This window comes from Salmo salar, chromosome 02 (assembly GCF_965601325.2).
Source record: "Salmo salar chromosome 02, fSalSal1, whole genome shotgun sequence".
Taxonomy (NCBI): domain Eukaryota; kingdom Metazoa; phylum Chordata; class Actinopteri; order Salmoniformes; family Salmonidae; genus Salmo; species Salmo salar.
This window is the reverse complement of record NC_138292.1, coordinates 40,470,399-40,494,030: the sequence shown is the minus strand read 5'-3', so window position 1 is coordinate 40,494,030 and position 23,632 is coordinate 40,470,399. Positions and strand designations below refer to the sequence as shown.

Below are 23,632 nucleotides of genomic sequence, written 5' to 3'. Positions count from 1 at the left end.
TATTTATACAATAAAAGCTCATTTACGAACACGAAACTCTTCCTTTTCGGAGCTTCCCTTTTCCGTCGACAAAACAGGGTCTCGCCTAATTGTGAGGTAAAACTGAAAACTCCCAGGCCTTGTCAGCTCCCATTCCCACCAACAGATCTGAAAGGTTGCCGACATGTTTCCATAATGATCTTTTTCTAAATAACAGACCAAGGCAATCATTCGGATGCACATCAATTTAATAACTCCCCATCTCTCCTCAACTTTCTCTCTGTTTCAGTCATTCCCTGCATGTCCCCATCATGATTATGATAAATGTGCTGGGTTTGCTCTTTGTTTTAGGGAGTAATCCACATCGGATAATAGTATCCGTCTCCCTGCTCCACATGACAAAATGAAGTCTCAGCACCACACTAATGTCATTCTGCAATTCAAATCCCATTTTCTCCTCAGCCAGTGTATGGATGGCATTACATGCTGATAAAGCTTCATTCAGAATGATTGCTATTTCGTTTCAAACATGCAGAGGACACCACTGTCTGAGTCCATTGATTGTGACTTGCACACCACTTTAAACAGTGTGTGATACAGTGAGTTTGTTATTGTCAATAACAGTTTGATCCAGTTGTGTGTGATGCTGACACAATCTAGGAAGAGCAAGTCATTTACCAAGGCAACAGAGCAGTGCTAAACAATCTAGATAAATAAGCTGTTGGTTATTAGTCAGTGTCTAATCACTACTCTGCATGGTCTCCCTGTGGGTGCAACCAGCCTCTCTACTTGCTCAATATCTGGAGAATAACATAGCCTATATGTATAATGCTCCTAGCTGCCAGCAAAAGTGAACAAATCGCACACTCTCTCTCTCTGTGCTGAAATATACATGACTCTGACTGGCGCTGAAATGGCAGCGATTTGTTCACCTACCCCTCCCAATCAACCTCTTTATATACAGGCGCACACGTGAACACTCATGTGCGCGCACACACACACACACACACACGACACACACTCCCTCAACACGCACTCCGATGAACCATAAGCATCCCCTTGCCATCCAATCCATCCTTGTATCCAGTCAGCCAAACCATTTCAGAGCGCATGCAGCAGAGCATCAGAGTTGTCAGTGTCTTCAAAGGCTCAGTCTTAGTCTTAGCGGAACAGAAGAGAGTGAACTTCAAAAGGCGGCAGAGAAATTAAAAAGGACATTTTTCATTAGACGCTGCATTATACTTACTTGGGGTCCTGGATTGCTCGATTGCGGCCTCGGCTCCTTGATATGCTGAATTGTGGAGTGGGGGGACAAGGAGGAGAGAGAGAGGTGTGGGGAGAGTGCAGAGAGAGAGGGGAAGGAGGGAGAAAGAGAGACAAATCAATCCTGGCAAAGCCACTTTTATACACGTCAAAACTAATATTCCCTTGAGCCTATTTCAAACAATCGAAAGGAGAACGTGAGCATGTGAAATATGGATGATAGGTGAATGGGAGCGCTTGGCCCCCCCTTCACCATTTAATTGATCTACGAATAGAAGGAGTGTCCCGGTATTGTCAGGGCACCCTCACACTGTTTCTAGGCCATTAAGAAGCTTGGGGAAAAGGTTCACAGTTGAATTAATGAATTACTCTTGTAATATTATTAACATCCCTTCCGTCTACAGAGTTGTTGTGGTGGTGTAGCGAATGGTCTGACGTTCTGTTAATGTGGGCAGTAGACTGCAGATACCGTGGGTTTTTGGTTAGTTAACACGCGGACTAACCCATTTAATAATAAGATGTTTTATAGGGGCAGTGAAATGTGTTGTTTTACAGTGTCAGCCATAGCAGTACAGCGACCCTGGAGCAAATTAGGGTTAAGTGCCTTGCTCAAGGGCACATTGGCAGATTTCTGACCTTGTCTGGTAGGGTATTCAAACCAGCGACCTTCCAGTTACTGGCCCAATGCTCTAAGCACTAGGCTACACCTGTTTTTTTTAACTCGTAATGGCATGTAATGTATTGCACTAATCAGTTTAGATTGAAGGTGTAGGCTATTGATATGGGATAGAATGCCAGTCATCTAGGTGCAAACCATCACTGCAGATAGAAATTGGATCAAGATTAATTGGAAATAATTGGTATGGATGAATGGTGATTTATATCCCATAGAAGTATGAATGAGCATCCCCTTAGGTTGTCTCACGTGAGTAAAACAAGTATGGAGCAGGAAAGGGGGAAATGTGACATGGTTACCAATTTAACATGATCTATCTGAATTTGAGGCAGAGGAGCAATCTGCATGTACGGTGTCCATATTAGGAATACCATGTCCATGACAGTTGTCAGAATCAACAGCTACTTACAGTTGACCACCAGGGTGGCAATGGTAGTAGCTTCACCTAGAGAACTCTTGGCAACCACCTTGTACTCCCCAGCATCCTCAACAGAGCACCTGGGGATGGGGAAGGGTGATGACTCATGTGTTTGTGCCACCATCTTGACTCCAGGCTGAGCCCAAAGCTAAATCACAAGACGTCAACATTCTCATGGACATTCTCACGCACTTATTGTTAGATGGGTAAAAATAAAAAAGCAGACATTGAATAACCCTTTGAGCATGTTGAAGTTATTAATAATACGTTGGATGGTGTATCAATACACCCAGTCACTACAAAGATTCAGGTGTCCTTCCAAACTCAGTTGCTGGAGAGGAAGGAAAGCGCTCAGGAATTTCACCCTGAGGCCAATGGTGACTTTAAAGCAGTTACAGAGTTTAATGGCTGTGATAGGAGAAAACTGAGGATGGATCAACAACATTGTAGTTACTCCACAATACTAACCTAATTTACAGAGTGAAAATAAGGAAGCCTGTACATAATAAAAAATATTCCAAAACATGCATCCTGTTTGCAACAAGGCACTAAAATACAAGGTATTGTGTGTAGATGGGTGAGAAAACCCCCGATTTAATCAATTTTGAATTCAGGCTGTAACACAACAAAATGTGGAATAAGTCAAGGGGTGTGAATACTTTCTGAAGAAACTATAGTTCACTCTCACATTCACTCAGAAGGAAGGGGGAGGAAATGGAAGAGGGGAGTGGAAGTAACTACAACATCTTAAACAGCAGTGTGCTAAAGGCATACATTTGAAAATCCTTTCGGTTACCTTCTGATTTCCAGCGTGTTGAGGCCAAACTTCTGCTTCAGACTGTAGTTCCAGGCCTGGCCATAGGCACTCAGGGGTACCCCGTCCTTATACCTGGGAAGGAGAGAGTTAATAACAGTCCAAATGTCTAGGTATAAACTAACAAAAATCCCAATTAAATGTAAACATGACCACTGTTATGCTTCCAATGTTCCTGCCCGTTGCTAATTATGCAAATCTATGCCACGCAACAATTAACATGACTCCTTTAGCATATAGATGGCTTTTGATCTCACATTTCTTCTTGAGCTCCGTCTCAGTCGAGTCAAGACTCTCGGAGCTCATTGGGATGCATGCGTCCCATCTGGGATTGTTCAACTCATAAGCCGCAGGTCATCTGGTCCACAGCTCTGACTATGCTCAGGCATGAATACTGAACACATATTCTTTTCATCAGCTAGTCTTTTAGTGCATCTGCTTATCAAGGGTGACGGTTACACACATTGCCAAGGCTAATACCGAAGCAAATGAGGTAATTTCACCCACAAATATCAGAGCATTATTCCAACTCAGGAATCAAAGGTTGACATGGCAAAACCTGTGTAGCTACATAATAAGCATGCTGTAACCTATCCGCTTTCAGAGATTTTCAATGGAGGTCATTAGCCTTAAGTGTGAGTGCTTACCAGGTGGCCCTAGGTGGTGGGCATCCCTGGATGGTGCAGGAGAGTTTGACCCCCATGCCCTCCCACACCATGTGGGCTCTCAGTGGGATAGGGAAGTCTGGGGCCTTATGACTCAGGTCCTCCAGATACTTCAAATGGATGGAAGCCTTCTGCTCAGCCTGGAACACAGATAGACACAGCTGGTATCCAAATGCACTTATAGCTGGTATTCAAATGCACACCCAAACGCACCCCCAAACGGTACCCCCTGTATATAGCCTCGTTATTGTTATGTTATTATGCTACTTTTTATTCCATTTTTTTTTGCTTTAGTTTACTTGGAAAATATTTTCTTAACTCTTCTTGAACTGCACTGTTGGTTAAGGGCTTGTAAGTAAGCAGTTCACGGTAAGGTCTACACTTGTTGTATTCGGTGCATGTGACAAATAAAGTTTAATTTGATTTGATTACTGGTCAGCTGACATAAGGCAAAGAAACTTAATTCTCAGTAAGCCATGGGGAAATGTAGGGATGTCAGCATTGGCGTCATAAAACTACAATGGTTAAATGAGACCATGTTGATTTTCAACTGGGCAACTGTTTTTATACATTTGGCCCTACTGAATTCACAATACCGTAGGCCTATAATTCAGTGTTCAGAGTGTCCGTGTATATCTGTATGGGATGAGATCAGAGCAGACTCTTACCTGCCTACGCAAGGCCATGTGGTCACAGCGTTGGCGGACATAACGCTGTTCCCTGAGCACCTCCACCTCCACTTTCTCAGCCTCATTTCCAAACAGGGTCCACTTCTCTCCAGTTCTCAGACCCTGTTCATCCGCTGCCATGGTCTCCTTCAGGACATCCCTATTGGACCAGAGAACCAAGAGATTCCCTGTTAGAAAGCCACTGAGAAAAGGCCTATTGGCAAACGTGCATACAGTACATACACCAACTCCTTGTGACAATGAGGCTGTCCTAATCATAGAAATAGAATTACGAAATAACGCACGAGGGGGTGTGGTACATGGCCAATATACCACTGCTAAGGGCTGTTCTTAAGCACGACGCAACAGCCTGGATACAGCCCTTAGCCGTGGTATATTGGCCATATACCACAAACCCCTGATGTTCCTTATTGCTATTTTAAACTGGTTACCAACGTTATTAGAACAGTATAAAAAAATGGTTTGTCATACCAATGGTATATGATCTGATATAGCACGACTTTTAGCCAATCAGTATTTAGTGCTCGAACCACCCAGTTTAAAATGATATTTTTATGGTCCTAATATGGACACCTTACATATACATAATCTTATAATGTGGTCCCGTGTGGCTCAGTTGGTAGAGCATGGTGTTTGCAACGCCAGGGTTGTGGGTTCAATTCCCACGGGGGACCAGTACAGAAATGTATGAAATGCATTCACTACTGTAAATTGCTCTGGATAAGAGCGTCTGCTAAATGACTAAAATGGAAATAATATAGTGGCTTGCAAAAGTATTCACCCCCCTTGGCATTTTTCCTATTTTGTTGCCTTACCTGGAATAAAAATTGATTTTTTGGGGGGGTTGTATCATTTGATTTACACAACATGCCTACCACTTTGAAGATGCAAAATATTTCTTATTGTGAAACAAACAAGAAATAACACAAAAAACAGAAAACTTGAGCGTGCATAACTATTCACCCCTCCAAAATCAATACTTTGTAGAGCCACCTTTTACAGCAATTACAGGTACAAGTCTCTTGGGGTATGTCTCTATAAGCTTGGCACATCTAGCCACTGGCATTTTTGCCCATTCTTCAAGGCAAATCTGCTCCAGCTCCTTCAAGTTGGATGGGTTCCGCTGGTGTACAGCAATCTTTAAGTCATACCACAGATTATTTGTTGGATTGAGGTCTAGTCCATTCCAAGACATTTAAATGTTTCCCCTTCAACCTCTCGAGTGTTGCTTTAGCAGTATGCTTAGGGTCATTGTCCTACTGCAAGGTGAATCTCCGTCCCGGTCTCAAATCTCTGGAAGACTGAAACAGGTTTCCCTCAAGAATTTCCTTGTACAGTGGCTTGCGACAGTATTCACCCCCCTTGGCATTTTTCCTATATTGTTGCCTTACAACCTGGAATTAAAATAGATTTTTTGGGGGGGGTTTGTATCATTTGATTTACACAACATGATTATCACTTTGAAGGTGCAAAATATGTTTTATTGTGAAACAAACAAGAAATAAGACAAAACAACTGAAAACTTGAGCGTGCGTAACTATTCACCCCTCCAAAGTCAATACTTTGTGGAGCCACCTTCTGCAGCAATTACAGCTGCAAGTCTCTTGGGGTATGTTTCTATAAGCTTGGCACATCTAGCTGCTTGGATTGTTTCCCATTCTTCAAGGCAAAACTGCTCCAGCTCCTTCAAGTTGGATGGGTTCCGCTGGTCTACAGCAATCTTTAAGTCATACCACAGATTCTCAATTGGATTGAGGTCTGGGCTTTGACTAGGCCATTCCAAGACATTTAAATGTCTCCCCTTAAACCATTCAAGTGTTGCTTTAGCAGTATGCTTAGGGTCATTGTCCTGTTGGAAGGTGAACCTCCGTCCAAGTCTCAAATCTCTGGAAGACTGAAACAGGTATCCCTCAAGAATTTCCCTGTATTTAGCACCATCCACCATTCCTTCAATTCTGCTAAGTTTCCCAGTCCCTGCCGATGAAAAACATCCCCACCGCATGATGCTGCCACCACCATGCGTCACTGTGGGGATGGTGTTCTCTCTGATTAATGTCCTCCTTGCCTAGTCCGTGAGTTTTGGTGGGCGGCCCTCTCTTGGCAAGTTTGTTGTGGTACCATATTCTTTCCATTTTTTTATAGTGGATTTAATGGTGCTCTGTGGGATGCTCAAAGTTTTGGATATTTTTTATAACCCAACCCTGATCTGTACTTCTCCACAACTTTGTCCCTGACCTGTTTGGAGAGCTCCTTGGTCTTCATGGTGCCGCTTGCTTGCTTGTGCCCCTTGCTTAGTGTTGTTGCAGACTCTGGGGCCTTTCAGAACAGGTGTATATATACTGACATCATGTGACACTTAGATTGCACACAGGTGGACTTTATTTAACTAATTATGTGACTTCTGAAGGTAATTGGTTGCACCAGATCTTATTTAGGGGCTTCATAGCAAAGGGGGTGAATACATATGCACGCACCACTTTTCCGTTTTTAATATATATATATTTTTTTTAAACAAGTAATTTTTTTCATCTCACTTCACCAATTTGGACTATTTTGTGTATGTCCATTCCATGAAAACCAAATAAAAATCTATTTAAATTACAGGTTGTAATGCAACAAAATAGGAAAAACGCCAAGGGGGATGAATTCTTTTGCAAGGAACTGTAGATCACTGATATTGTAGAAATTGTGCATGTCCTGTAGGTTTGCCAATACTGTAGTTCTATTGTGTTGCACTCATATAGACTCAATACAATTTTTTTCTTGTTGTCTGCTGACAAACGCACTGATCATGCCCACCCCAAAAATACAATATATCACCTTCAAGTAGGTTTTGGCTTTGCTAAGGCTTTGTGGATGGGGATGGTTGATATGCTTATTCATCTGCCTCTGTTGCCAATGGTTGCGTTTTTGAATCCAGTGATAAAAAAATCATTTTTAAAATTTTTGTTTTAAGCTTTTAACTCTGGTGCCAAAAGGTTGCATGTTCGAATCCAGAGATACAAAGTTGTTTTTGAGATTTTAGTTTTAACCTATCCTTAACCTTAACCCGTACCTTAACCATTCTGAGTTAATGCCTAACCTTAAGATTTCAAGTTAATGCCTAAATTTAACACTAACCCTAAAAATGAGGAGTTCATTCCTAAACTTAACCTTAAACACTTCGAAATGTAACGTTTGGAACAACTTTGAAATTTGACGTTTGAGAAACACGGATGAACATCTAAATCTGATTTGAGATTGTGAGAACTTGTTGGGATTGTCATTTGTAGTCATTACGGAGGTTAGTAACCTTGCAGGCTTAATTTACAGGTCTCTATGTCATTTTGTATTTGTATTATGGATCCCCATTAGTTGCTGCCAAGGCAGGAGCTACTCTTCCTGGGGTCCAGCAAAATTAAGGCAGTTATACAATTTTTAAAACATTACAATACTGTACATTCACAGGTTTCACAACACAATGTGTGCCCTCAGGCCCCTACTCCACTACTACCACATATCCACAATACAAAACCATGTGTACATGTGTGTGTATGCATGTGTTTGTGCCTATGTTTGTGTTGCTTCACAGTCTATGCTGTTCCATAAGGTCTATTTTGATCAGTTTTTTAATATAATTTTACTTCTTGCATCAGTTACTTGGTGTAGAATAAAGTTTCATGTAGTCATGGCTCTATGTAGTACTGTGCACATCCCATAGTCTGTTCTGGACTTGGGGACTGTGAAGAGACCTCTTGTGGCATGTCTTGTATGCATGTATGTCCGACCTGTGCGTCAGAAGTTCAAACAGACAGCTCGGTGCATTCAACATGTCAATACCTCTCATAAATACAAGTAGTGATGAAGTCAATCGTTCCTCTACCTTGAGCCAGGAGAGATTGACATGCATATTATTAATGTTTGCTCTCTGTGTACATCCAAAGGCCAGCTGTGCTGCCCTGTTCTAAGCCAATCGCAATTTTCCAAATCCCTTTTTGTGGCTGAATGACTGAACAGTAGTCCAGGTGTAACAAAACTAGGGCCTGTAGGACCTGCCTTGTTGATAGTGCTGTTAAGAAGGCAGAGCAGCGCTTTATTATGGACAGACTTCTCACCATCTTAGCTACTGTTGTATCAATATGTTTTTTACCATGACAGTTTATAATCCAGGGTTACTCCAAGCAGTTTAGTCACCTCAACTTGCTCAATTTCCACATTATTTATTACAAGATTTAGTTGAGGTTTAGGGTTTAGTGAATGATTTGTCCCAAATACAATGCTTTTAGTTTTAGAAATACTTACTGCAGATCTTTGTTAAGTGTTGCAGTCATTTCAGTCGCTGTAGTAGCTGACGTGTGTAGTGTTGAGTCATCCGTGTACATAGACACACTGGCTTTACTCATGTGGCATGTCATTAGTAAAGATTGAAAAAAGTAAGGGGCCTAGACAGCTGCCCGGACAAATTCCTGATTCTACCTGGATTATGTTGGAGAGGCTTCCATTAAAGAACACACTGTGTGTTCTGTTAGACAGGTAACTATTTATCCACAATATAGCAGCCATTGCCATAAGTTTTTCCAGCAGCAGACTATGATCGATATGTCAAAAGCCGCACTGAAGTCTAACAAAACAGCCCCCACAATCTTTTTATTATCAATTTCTCTGCCAATCATCAGTCATTTGTGTAAGCACTGTGCTTGTTGAATGTCCTTCCCTATAAGCGTGCTGAAAGTCTGTTGTCAATTTGTTTACTGTAAAATAGGATTGTATCTTGTCAAACACAATTTTTTCCCAAAAGTTTACTAAGGGTTGGTAACAGTCTGATTGGTCGGCTATTTGAGCCAGTAAAGGGGGCTTTACTATTCTTACTGTAGGTAGCGGAATTACTTTTGCTTTCCTCCTGGCCTGGGGGCACACACTTTCTAGTAGGATTAAATGGAAAATATGGCAAATAGGAGTGGCAAAATCGTCCACTATTATCCTCAGTAATTTTCCATCCAAGTTCTCAGACCCCGGTGGCTTGTCATTGTTGATAGACAACAATATTTTTTTGACCTCTTCCACACTCATTTTATGGAATTCAAAATTGCAATGCTTGTCTTTCATAATTTGGTCAGACATACTTGGATGTGTAGTGTCAGCATTTGTTGCTGACATGTCATGCCTAAGTTTGCTAATCTTGCCAATGAAAAAATCATGAAAGTAGTAGGCAATATCAGTCGGGTTTGTGATGAATGAGCCATCTGATTCAATGAATGATGGAGCTGAGTTTGCCTTTTTTCCCAAAATGTCATTTAAGATGCTCCAAATCTTTTACTATCATTCTTCATGTCATTAATCTTTGTTTCATAGTGTAGTTTCTTCTTCTTTTTATTCAGTTTAGTCACATGATTACTCAATTTGCAATATGTTTGCCAATCGGTTGTGCACCCAGACTTATTTGCCATTCCTTTTGCCTCATCCCTCTCAACCATACAAGTTTAAATTTCTCATCAATCCACACAGATTCAATCGTTTTTACAGTCATTTTCTTAATGGGTGCATGCTTATTAGTAACTAAAATAAGCAATTTCGTAAATGTGTCAAGTACAGCGTCTGTTTGCTCCTCATTACACACCACGGACCAACAATGAAAACCACAACACACATGAAACAAAAACAATAGCAGCAATGCAATATTGTTAAATGAGACATTGCAGAAGTATTACAAAAGCATGTTTCGACTCAACATTAGCTAACAGTAGCCTTGGAAAATCTCCTGGGGTAGAATAAAAAGAATCGGACAAACCTTATTTCTGCTTATGATCAGGTTTTCTAGATAGCATATGTCAGATCCTGGAGATTTGGTGAGAGATTGGCCTCTAATAATCAAGATCAATAAGAAAATGATGCTCAATATGCCGAATGTACACTGAGTGTACAAAACATTATGAACAGCTGCTCTTTCCATGACATGGGACTGACCAGGTGAATCCAGGTGAAAGCTATGATCCCTTATTGATGTCAATTGTTAACTCCACTTCAGTCATTGTAGATGAAGGGGTGGAGACAGGTTAAAGAAGGATTTTAAGCCTTGAGACAATTGATACATGGATTGTATATGTGTGCCATTCAGACGGTGAATGGGCAAGACAAAATATTTAAGTGCCTTTGAACGAGGTATGGCAGTAGGTGCCAGGAGCCGGTTAGTGTCAAGAATTGCAACGGTGCCGTGTTTTTCATGCTCAACAGTTTCCCGTGTGTATCAAGAACGGTCCACCGCCAAAAGGACATCTAGCCAACTTGACACAACCGTGGGAAGTATTAGAGTCAACATTGGCCAGAATCCCAGTGGAACGCTTTCGACAACTTGTAGAGTCCATGCCCCGACGGATTGAGGCTGTTCTTAGGGCAAAAGGGGGTGCAACTCTATATTAGGAAGGTGTTCTTAATGTTTTGTACACTCAGTGTATAGCCTTTTGGTCTATAGCTTTAGTTCAAGAAAATCACTACTGAGCTGTGCTGCAGTACTGTCAAGACGGCAGGTAACATGTAAAAGCCCCCAATATCTAACAGATACCATACACTTACACAGTATAGTTGTTAGAGCTTTGGGGATCGAATCCCTGAGCTGACAAGGTAAAAATCTGTCCTTCTGCCTCTGAGCAAGGCAGTTAACCCACCGTTCCCCAGGCACCGAAGACGTGGATGTCGATTATGGCAGCCCCCGCCGCACCTCCCTGGTTCAGAGGGGTTGGGTTAAATTTGGAAGACATATTTCAGATGAAGGCATTCAGTTGTACAACTGCTGTTTCATTGCCCTGGTTCTTATGCAATGTTGATATTCAGTTATTCACTTTGATTGGTGGCCCATCCCGCCCCACACATGCCCCGATCAAGGTCTCCATCTGCCTTTTATCACACCCATACTCCTAGGCTCTCTCTGATCTCTAGAGGGGTTTCTATCCTGGTGTCCCATTGCCTGACTGACTGACTGACAGTGATAGTCCTCTGAAATTGGTAGTGTGAACACACACACATCAGTTACACTTTACTTACTCTCACATGCATGATTGTAAAAGTGGTCATTTATGCATGCATGCATATACACTGAGTGTACAAAACTTTAAGGACGCCTTCCTAATATTGCGTTGCACCCCCCCCCCCCCCCCCCCCCATTTTGCCCTCAGAAAAGCCTCAATTTGTCGGGGCGTGGACTCTACAAGGTGTTGAAAGCATTCCACAGGGATGCTGGCCCATGTTGACACCAATACTTCCCACAGTTGGGTGGATGTCCTTTGGGCGGTGGACTATTCGTGATACATACGCAAAACTGTTGAGCGCGAAAAACCCAGCAACGTTGCAGTTCTTGACACAAACCATTGTGCAGACTCGTGCCACACACCCACGTGCCACACACACATGCGTACCACACACCCACGTGGCACACACCCACGTGCCACACACACACTCAGTGCTGCGGGGATGATTTTGTGTGGCTGTCAGTCAGGGCTGTGCAATAAATACATCCATCTGAAACTGCAGTGTTATGGCTTACTCTGCTCCAAGTGGACATTTCAAGATCCTTTCACAGTGTTGGAAGTGTATTGAGCTCCCCACAAAAGAGCTAAGTCCTATGAGTCATCCAGCAAATTTACATACTGTCCTGAATTTACGCTATCCTCCCAGATAGGAGGGTGGGATTTGCAGGAAAGAGCGAGGGAGAGAGGGAAATAGAGAGAGGTGAAACCAGAATAAACAAGAATCTCACACCTCTAATTGGGGGTTAGAGACAGAGAGATAGAGAGAGAGAGCATCGTGTTCACGTTGTTATCGAATCAAAACAAATGTCATGCCAATCTCATATCCCCGGGATGTTCGTTCAGGTGTCCCAGAAATAGACTCAACGAATCCATGAAGGGGTTTAGAATCCATCCCACATATCCTTCCAAATTCACTCAAGGAGGATTTCACCAGTCTCTACTCTCTCTTCCCAAAAATATCCCCTTTCTATCCGGCTCCTCTCCTGGGTGGAACGGCTTTAGGTTCCCATGCAGCAAATATACTTCGGAAGGGAGAAAGACCTTGTTAATGTCTGAGCGAAAGGGATTACTAGGCAGAGAAATAAAAAGGTGAGCCCGGGCCTTGGAATTAGAGCTAAGCACGTTAGCAGGCTGAGGTCTGGTTGGCACTCCACTTGATGGGAGGACGAGAGGGCATGAAAGAGCATGCCACTCAGATGACAACGAGATGCGGGCACGTATGTACAGCTGAGGCTTATTACTGCTGTCAGATGCATGGGCTTTCTCTCAAGTGATCCACAACTTTCCTTTCTTTTTCACCCTTCCTCTCAGTCTGCATCTCTATCTTCCTGCTGTCAAACATTTGTCCTCTTTTCTGAAGGAGAAAAGGTCCTCTTTACTCGATCTCTCTATTCATCACTGCCAGTGACTGCCAGATTGCTTTCTTGGCTTTCCTGTTAGAGAGGAACCAGAGTTCATAGCACTGTGTAAGAGTTCATTTCAGTGCGTTTACTTTTCGTGGTTCGTACTGCTTTGACATACTTTGAATAGATCAAACAAGCATATTTTTTTGTTTGTCACAGATCAGTTATTTCATACTTTAAACTTTGTACTGTGATGGCATGACCTGATCTCAAAGGTCTTGATGTTTTGTTTCAACCATTTTCCAGTTACATTATACTTGGAGATGCCAAATCTAACTCCTTTTAGATTGGCTTAGCAAAACCCCAGCTTCAAGCTGAAGTAAAATAGTTAAGAACAAATTCTTATTTACAATGACAGCCTACATTGAATCCCATTGAATCACAATATCAGCCACATGAACAATAGGGACAGGGCAAGGTGCCCCTGGATAAGGGCGTAACGAGACGCCATGTTCCCCCTTCCCATCCTGTTTACTGTGACCTAAACCTTCCAGTCTGGAGCCCTATTTATTTTGAGATGTATAACATTCTCTACCATGACAGCTGGTTATGAAATCCCCAAGCTTGTGATATAATCTTTAAATCAAAGATGCACCCTACTTCATCCCATTCACCTCCTCCGCAGCTCTTTTCTCTTCCCTCCCTCCTCTATAACGTCTTTGCTCGTTAATAAGCCCTCAACTAAATTGTCATCAGGGATTATTGTTTCGTTTATTGGCATCACATATAAACTTATTGAGCCAGTATATGAGGTCATAGAGCAGCTGGAGTTTTAAATGACAGAGAAAAAGAAGAGTGAAAATCAAAAAAGAGACATGAATGGAATCTTTGTTTTATCGTCAATCTCTGATGCTTCAGAAGGATGGCCCTTGAACTAAGGGCCAGCGCCAGTGGAACTTGATCTCATCTTTTCATGGACGGTGGAGTGGGAGGATGCAGAGATTACTTTGGCTTTGGCATTTCATGGCGTCCCATTGATTTTATAGCTGACCTTGCTAACTTAGAGGCCTACGCTATGTATCATACAGATAGTTGTCCGCAGAGAGTCAGAGACTGTGCTGACTGCAGAGTCATGTTCTGAGTCTATTCTCTATTTGATTGGATATATATTTTTATTTAACCTTTATTTAACTAGGAAAGTCTGTTTACAATGACTGCCTACCAAAAGGCAAAAGGCCTCCTGCGGGGACGGGGGCTGGGATTTAAATATAGAAGTGATTGCAACAGGAAAAGTAGAACAAAAGAGTGTGCAGTGGGTCAGATTCAAACCCATGTGAGCAACGGTACATGTATTCTGAAAGCAGCGACCTAGACTGCTGGACTACCCCCATGCCTCACTCTGGATGTGCTCTACACAGGAGAGATAAGCCTGGAAACACTACCAGGCAGGGATGAATTAGTCAGGAGAAGATGCAGCAGCGATGTCTTTGCTTTGTGCTCGCTGAGGTGTTGCAGATTGAGACGGTTCAATTTGAACGTTGCCTCAACTCTGACTTTGCCATCAATTTGACACATTGTTTCATAATAACATTAATTGACCTTACCTCAGGGTGCTCTTGTTTCAACGGGCCGTTGCTGGTGCATAAATGCATTTTAGAAGCATAATTTGTTGTTACGAATTGTACCAATTGTATGGTATTGACTAGCGTCCTATGCAGGGGGGTGTGCTTGTACATGAAGCTACCTCAGAAACAGGAACAGGACATAGGATCATGCCCCATGGGCCATTCTGGATCGGACAAGGCTTGCTGTATTACTGTATATATCAGACACCCTAATACCTGCGTAACTCTTCTCAACATACCATGTCCTGTGCCGTGGGAATTTGCCGATGTTCAGGATCTCCTTGACCGACATCACATCGCCGGGAATGATGGGATAGAACTCAGAGTAGGAAGCCTCCTCATCACTGGTGCATCACGGGGACATAGAACAAACAACAACATATTAGATTCATTGGGTATTTTAATCAAAGTAGAAATCAGATAATTCAATAAATGATCAAAAAATCATGAGGAGAAAAAAATAGGATATTTTGTCCGACAAGAGTTGTGGGACAGGGTTCATGTATCTGAAGCTAGATGGTGTCATTTTTACGAGGGTGTCAGACATCTACAGTAAATCTTAGCCCCAAGTCAAGTGTAGTTACAACTGTCCTGCTATTCTAAATCTGACCACCAGGGGAGGCCACACAACCAGAGGGAGATCCGCTCATAAGTGACCTTTATTAAAGAACACAACTAAATTACAAGCACATTGTTTTATTCAACCATTTTTTTTTTTTTTTACTGGGGACATGGCTTTGGCTTTTAAAATTAAAATGTCAAATGAAATGCGGAAACATTGCTTACATTTGCCTTTAGTATTTCCTGTTCCTGTGACACTCAGCAATTGTCAAAGTACTCTGGACTCGGATTACTTACCAACAGAACAAGCTGTTGAGAATAACAGCTGAATAGAGACAAAGGCAATATTAACAGCTGAGATAGAGCTGAAGTTCAGCCTGATAATAGTGACTGATAACCTCTGTGAATAACGATGTCAATGTCGCTGGCCAAACTAAGACCACCTGACTAGCTCTACAGCCTAGAGTGGACTACAGGCCTTTATTTGGATCAGCGACTAGATACAGGATAAAGGTAGAGAGGGAATTAAGAGGCAGCATTGTATTCACTCGTCAGTAGTCGCTATTGAATGGTTTGTAAAAGAATTTGTGATATCACCTCCGGATGCATTGTGTAAGTCTGTTCAATGTAAGATTTGAAGTTGTTATCTCTTGCTTTTAAGTAACACATACAGGGCCTTTCGTCATATCAATTTTAAGGGAACACAGCAGTGCTAAACCTGGGAACCTCCATACCAATGTAAGAAGAGGGTAAAATAAGAACAATAAATCAGTTGTCTGATGATTTATTACCATGGTAACATTCTAACGAGATTATACAATATTCGTTTTTTGCAATTACCCCCCATTTTTTTTACACTGCTGCTACTCGCTGTTTATTATCTATGCATAGTCACTTTACCCCTACCTACAGTACATTACATAATACCTCAATTACCTCGATTAACCAGTACCCCCTGTATATAGCCTCGTTATTGTTATTTTATTGTGTTACTTTCTTTTTACTTTAGTTCATTTAGTAAATATTTTCTTAACTCTTATTTTTCTTAAAACTGCATTGTTGGTTAAGGGCTTGTAAGTAAGCATTTCACGGTAAGGTTTACACCTGTTGTGTAGACCTCACAATTTGATTTGATTTAGTATGGCAGCTGTAGCAATTGTGCATACATCTTCTCTGTGGCCTTTTCAGTTATGACAAATGAGCATCATGTGGAATCTTTAAACATCCCTGCGAGTTCATCCTGTTTTTATGGATCATGAATAAAAATTCTCACAAAACACCCACCCAGCCAGTAACTGCAGCTGACGTGATATCTGGTTGAGATGGGTGCTCCCATGGGGGTCCTAACCGAGCTGAAATCTAGTCAGGCAATACTGTGGCTGACCTGTTTTCTCTCAACTGAGAGTAATGTTATAATCACCTGCTGCCTTCTGTTCTACTAGTTCTAATCGGCTTTGTTCCTCTTTTTCAGTGATGCATAAAAGCCATGTTGTTTTGTTGTGGGGAGGTTGTAGAGCCAGGAGGAACGAACAGCCAATGTTTTGACCCCAGGGTCATATTCATTTGGCAATTAACAAAAGAAAACAAAATGAAACAGGAAGGGACAACCAGAACTTGTCCAATAGGAAACGATTTTTTTGTTATTTTTCTGTTTCAAAACACTTTGATACGGTGTGGACTAATGAATACAACCCAGCACTTAACAATTGCAACAGGGTCACTAATCATAAGGATTGTTTGTGGACCTCTGGCTTTGAATCCAGTGCATGTTGTGTAGACATGTGCTTAATTAAGACGCAGCAGCATTGTATTCAATTGCTGTTGCATGATCACATGCCGTCATTTCCCATGTAACAATTTTTTCTTTAAAAAAAACAAATGGTGTCATGGACCTTCAGGGGATGCGCCAGTAGCCGTGGCTCTGTGCCTGTTCGTGACAGAAAAAGGCAGTAGTTGTTCTAATTCAAAAGTGTTCTTTGTGTCTCTTGTGCCTCTCAGCTATCTAGAGCTAGGCCAATGTCATTCACACACACACGCAAACACACAAAAGGACCCATTGGTAAGCGTTTCACTGATTCCCTATTAAATAAGTCTACACCTGTTGTCTACGAAGCGTGTGACAAATACATTTTGATTTGATTTGACACTGCAGTGGCACAACAGTGGGCAGAGGAGTAGCAGTTCCACATGAGCACACAAAGGCCCTTAATACCCAGCAGATACCAATGAGGGTTTAGTAGGGATCACAGCTAGCCACCCTTATTGTCTCAATTCAAATCTGCCTTCATATTTAGCAGGGCCCGATTTCTACTGTTACGGTTTCATCTGGAGTTATTAAATTAGACTAACCTGCAGGTCTGCAATCTGGATGAGCGAACAAAAAGAATGAGATCAAATTTGTCCTTGGGGTACTAGTGTAAACAAGCTATTATTCCATAGACTTGCCTTAGGCTGGTTGGATAGCTCATTTTTACCCTGTTACAGAGAGGTGTGAGACCAGGTGCAGAGGGCGTATTTGTCTCGGTACAGCCAACAAGACGTTGTTAAATGTCTCTGAGGCGTGAAGAGAAAAACAGTGAAAGCCATTGGGTAGATCTCTAAGACAGGACTGCTAATGAGTCCATACTGTAGGATCTTCATTTGATCACTCTTTTGTTGCTGAGAATTTTCCTGCACAGCAGGAAATGCAAACATGTAGTGTACATGAGGTTTAAAAAGGCTTCTAAAGTTAATAATGTCCACCCCCAAAAATCTGACCTGATATGATCAAACGAAAAATGTATCAACCCCTACAAAAAATTTCTATTAATTATAATCCACATAATAATTCACATTTCCTGTTGCTGCAGGATTGTTTTCCTGCTGTTGCAAACTGGCTCAAATTAAGATCCTACATCTTTTTACTGGTATATTTTACGTATTAGGATGTGCTTGTGGCTTATTCTATGTTGGAAAGAATACAGCTTTTTACACGATTATGTATATAGAAAAGTATGTGGACACCGCTTCAAATTAGTGGATTAGGCTATTTCAGCCACACTGACAGGTGTATAAAATCAAGCACACAGCCATGCAATCTCCATAGACAAACATTGACAGTAGAATGGCCTTACTGAAGAGCTCAGTGACTTTCAACATGGCACCATCATAGGATGCCACCTTTCCAAAAAATCAGTTTGTCAACCTTTTCTGCTCTGCTAGAGTCAACCCGGTCAACTAAGTGCTGTTATTGTGAAGTGGAAACGTCTAGGAGCAACAACGTCTCAGCTGAAGTGCTGAAGCGCGTAGCGCGTACAATCATCTATACTCGGTTGCAACACTCACTACTGAGTCTTCTCTGGAAGCAACGTCAGCACAAGAACTGTTCTTCGGGGGCTTCATGAATTGGGTTTCCATGGCCGAGCAGCTGCACACAAGCCTGGGTTTGGCGGATGCCAGGAAAATGCTACCATAGTGCTAACTGTAAAGTTTGGTGAAGGAGGAATAATGGTCTGGGGCTGTTTTTCATGGTTCGGGCTAGGCCCCTTAGTTCCAGTGAAAGAAAATCGTAACGCTAAAGCATACAATGACATTCTAGACGATTCTGTGCTTCCAACTTTATGGCAACAAGTTTGGAGAAGGCCCGTTCCTGTTTCAGCATGACAATTCCCCCGTGCACAAAGCGAGGTCCGTACAGAAATTGTTTGTCGAGATCGGTGTGGAAGAATTTGACTGGCCTGCACAGAGCCCTGACCTCAACCCCATCAAACACCTTTGGGATGAATTGGAACACCAACTGCGAGCCAGGCCTAATCGCCCAACATCAGGGCCCTACCTCACTAATGCTCTTGTGGCTGAATGGAAGCAAGTCTGCCCAGCAATATTCCAACATGTAGTGGAAAGCCTTCCCAGAAGAGTGGAGGCTGTTATAGCAGGAAAGGGGGGACCAACTCCATATTAATCACATGATTTTGGAATGAGATGTTGGACGAGTAGGTGTCCACATACTTTTGGTTATGTCGTGTATCTCATTGGATGCCCATGTATCTTGTTCTATACTGGAAAGAGATGCATGAATATTGATCCCTATGAAAGCATATCATCTATGAATTTACACTATGACTCTGTAAAGTTTTGCTAGTGTGTTTTATCCCCCCTCGTGTTGTTTTTCAGCAACATTTTGTGGAGTAATGATATCAATCTCGAAACCACACACTTTTCTGAAGGAGCAGGCCTATATTTACTGTGTGTGCTTAGTGGACCAGAGCCAGAGTGATATTGTCCAGCCTTAGGCTCCATGCCACATTATTCAACAACACCCTATCACTCTCTCTCTGCACGCTGCGGAACCGGTCCAGGAACCAAACAAAAGAAAAAGCAGAAGTTGCTGTCCCTGAGCTCTGTGAAATGGGGAACTGTCCCAGCAAATAAGCAAAATAAAATGGGGAAGTCACAACAATTTGCATTGTCATCACAAGTAGGCTTTCTTTCTGAAAGGAGTGCCTGAAGCAATATGGCTACATATATTAGCTGGCTGTATTCACTTTGTGGGGGGAAATAAACTCTGACTTTCAGAAATGTTTTGTAGTGTGGGGCAATTCAAAACCCCCAAAATAGGCCAAGCAGCCCACATAAGACCTGATACAAGCATTATCTCTCAAAATATCTCCTGAATGCAGCTATAGTTGCTCTTGTTAAAGTGTAATGGACCCTTGTGGATAAAAGTTGAGCAAAAGTTAGCAGCTCTCCTATTACTTTAAGATGCCTTACAACTTTATTGTCTCGACTTGCCTCCCAAACACCAAGTGTTCTCCTTACTGTTTATAGGGGTATAAGAGGGCACTTAGTTTATTGATAGTCTAAGTGGACAGCTGATGCTTTAGTTAGGTTGTCCTTGTGAGTATGTGTAAGTGTGTTTTGTCTACGGGGTAAATCCATTTGTATTGATTTGAACAAAACATTCCATACATATTTGCCCATTGTAGAAGTGCTCAGAAAGTGACTTTTTGGTGATGAAGGTGCTCAAAGTGGACCTATTTTGCATACCCCACCATAGCACGACACATCAATGTCTTCATTACTGGAACAGATAAACAGTTGAGATTGATATTGGTTAAAAGCTTACAGAGTATTTTATATTTTCATTAAAACATTTGTTTAAAATAAAAATGCAGTGATTTGTTTTACCTTAAATGTAAATGATCAAAAAAACGTGTAAACTCACATATGTTGTATCTTAAACCCTATTTTACATAATCTGAGGTTTTTGTGTTGTGCCCGCCATCGGTTGAGACAACATGGTCTTGAATACAGGGTGGGTGTCATGTTTTGGTTGATAACTGTACTAAAATGGGAATAAAATGGACATTTCAACTTTCAAATGGTACCACAAAGATGGAGGTCCACACAACAGAGAATGTTGACTTGAATGGGAATGTCTGTTGTTTTAAATTATTCTGTCAATCCTCCATAAGAAACCTATTGAAATCATAGAAATATAGATAATAGAATAGAACATTTAATGGTGGGTGGACCGGATGCCATATTTGTGGTAGTAATTAGAAGTGAAATGTTCAATTCAATTTACATTTCAATGGTGTACCAGCTAAACTGCGGTGGTCTGAAGGGACAGGATATATGAATTATATTTCTACGATTGATATTACCCACTCTATATTCAAGAGCATGTGGTGTCTGTTGTTGGTCTTATGTGTTAGTTTAGAGTTGTGTTGTTTTGTCCTTGTCGATTCCTTCATTATTTTCTGTATCTTGTATAGTACTAAACCACTAGCTATCTTTGAAAGTTTATAGCCCTTTTTTAAAGCTTTTTTATTTTAATGGTTGCTCTCAATGCAAAGAACTTTGTGATTTACATCTGTTAATGAAAAGCATTCTACAATTGTAATTTATTATTATTATTATTATGTTGTGTCTCAACTACAAAAATATTGTATTTTACACTGTTTGAAGCTGGTGTAAAAAAATGAAAATAAAAGCCTCAAAAACAAAACTTCATAATGGGAAGCATAGAAATAGTGCACATAGAACAGATCTCCTGCTTCTTAGACATGCTTTCAATGAGAATAACAGAACGGGTTGGGTCGCCCTAAATGTACATATTGCAGCTTTAAGCACCAGTCTCAATGTCAACAGGGAAGAGGCGACTCCGGGATGCTGGCCTTCTAGGCAGAGTTGCAAAGAAAAAGCCATATGTCTGACTGGCCAATAAAAAGAAAAGATTTTAAGATGGGCAAAAGAACAGACACTGGACAGAGGAACTCTCATCCTGGAGTCGTCTCTTCACTGTTGACGTTGAGACTGGTGTTTTGCAGGTACTATTTAGTGAAGCTGCCAGTTGAGGACTTGTGAGGCGTCTGTTTCTAAAACGAGACACTCTAATGTACTTGTCCTCTTGCTCAGTTGTGCACCGGAGCATGCCACTCCTCTTTCTATTCTGGTTAGAGCCTGTTTGCGCTGTTCTGTGAAGGGAGTAGTACACAGCGTTGTACGAGATCTTCAGTTTCTTGGCAATTTCTTGCATGGAATAGCCTTAATTTTTCAGAACAAGAAAAGACTGATGAGTTTCAGAAGAAAGTTCTTTGCTTCTGGCCATTTTGAGCCTGTAATCGAACCCACAAATGCTGATGCTCCAGATACTCAACTAATCTAAAGAAGGCCAGTTTTATTGCTTCTTTAATCAGTACAACAGATTTCAGCTGTGCTAACATAATTGCAAAAGGGTTTTCTAATGATCAATTAGCCTTTTAAAATGATAAACTTGGATTAGCTAGCACAACGTGCCATTGGAACACAGGAGGGATGGTTGCTGATAATGGGCCTCTGTACACCTATGTAGATATTCCATTAACAATCAGCCGTTTCCAGCTACAATAGTCATTTACAACATTAACAATGTCTACACTGTATTTCTGATCAATTTGATGTTATTTTAATGTACAAAAAATGTGATTTTCTTTCAAAAACAAGGACTTTTCTAAGTGACCCCAAACTTTTGAACGGTAGTGTATATCTCCGGATGTGTATACAGGGAAAGGGGGATTCCTAGTCAGTTGTACAACTGAATGCCTTCAACTGAAATCAGTCTTCTGCATTTAACCCAACGCCTCTGAATCAGAGAGGTGTGGGGGGCTGCCATAATCAACGTTCACGTTAACTGCCTTACTCAGGGGTAGAATGATAGATTTTTACCTTGTCAGCTCGGGGATTCGATCCAGCAATCTTTTAGTTACTGGCCCAATGCCCTAACCACTACACTGTGTATGTGTACAGTATCTGTTAGATATTGGGGGCTTTTATATGTTATTGCTATAAGAACGAGTTAGCTAGCATGCTCTAATTGTAATGGTCACGTTAGCTACCTGCTAATACATAGTTATTTCCATGCTAACAGACAAATCACAAATCTACAGCCTGCAAATCTAATGTGTTTCCTTGTGTTTATCGTCAGGTACTTCCCTTTATTGTATTTTGTAATTTTTTTGTCATTGTTATGATGTTTGAATACAAAATACCCAGTCTGATATTGATATGCATGCTTTGAATCACAAATCTACAGCCATCAACATACATTTTTTTCAACCTTTATTTAACTAGGCAAGTACGAATTCTTATTTACAATGACGGCCTAAGAACAGTGGGTTAACTGCCTTGTTCAGGGTCAGAACAACAGATTTTTACCTTGTCAGCTCAGGGATTTGATCTAGCAACTGTTTCAGTTTCTGACCCAACGCTCTAACCACTAGGCTACCTGCCACCCCAACATACTGTTGTCCTGCATATCTAATGTGCTTCCTTGTGTCCATCATCAGAATAAACACCAATCAACTTGGACCACTGGCTGGTTATTCCTTTCTGTAGAAACACAACACAATAGTTACGAAGTATGATCACATTAAATCAAAATGTGTTTGTCACATGCACCGTATACAGGTGTAGACCTTACAGTGAAATCCTTACTTTCAAGCCCTTAACTAACAATGCAGTTCTAAGAAAAACTACTGTTAAGAAAGTATTTAGAAATAATAATAAAATAAAAAATAATAAAATAGAAAAATAACAAATAATTAAAGAGCAACAATAAAATAACAGTAGCGGGGCTATATGCAGGGGGTACCGATACAGAGTCAATGTGCGGGGACACAGGTTAGTCGAGGTAATTGAGGTAATATGTATATGTAGGTAGAGGCAAAGTGACAATGCATAGATAATAAACAGAGAGTAGCAGCAGCGTAAAAATGGGGGTGGGGGGCTCAATGCAAATAGTCCGGGTAGCCATTTTATTAGCTGTTCAGGAGTCTTATGGCTTGAGGGGTAGAAGCTGTTAAGAAGCCTTTTGGACCAAGACTTGGTGCTCCGGTACCACTTGCAGTGCGGTAGCAGAGAGAACAGTCTATAACTACGGTGGCTGGAGTCTTCGGCAATTTTTAGGGCCTTCCTCTGACACAGGCTGGTATAGAGGTCCTGGATGGCAGGAAGCTCTTCACGACTGTCTTGGTGTGTTTGGACCATGATAGTTCATTGGTGATGTAGGCACCAGTGAACTTGAAGCTCTCAACCTACTCCACTACAGCACCGTCCATGAGAATGGAGATTTGCTCG

At 41.5% G+C, this 23,632-nt stretch overlaps 1 protein-coding gene across 1 annotated transcript in view; it reads right to left on the bottom strand.

The window, feature by feature from the left end:
- Positions 1 to 23,632, bottom strand: part of myom3 (myomesin 3) — an 84,161-nt gene that overhangs the window by 51,761 nt on the left and 8,768 nt on the right. Inside the window, exons 3-8 of the mRNA XM_014166542.3 lie at positions 14,713 to 14,817; positions 4,484 to 4,643; positions 3,798 to 3,955; positions 3,133 to 3,225; positions 2,328 to 2,416; positions 1,226 to 1,270 (exon numbers count right to left, since the gene is read on the bottom strand). Coding sequence (XP_014022017.2) covers positions 1,226 to 1,270; positions 2,328 to 2,416; positions 3,133 to 3,225; positions 3,798 to 3,955; positions 4,484 to 4,643; positions 14,713 to 14,817 — 650 coding nt within the window. The remainder of the gene's footprint in view (positions 1 to 1,225; positions 1,271 to 2,327; positions 2,417 to 3,132; positions 3,226 to 3,797; positions 3,956 to 4,483; positions 4,644 to 14,712; positions 14,818 to 23,632) is intronic.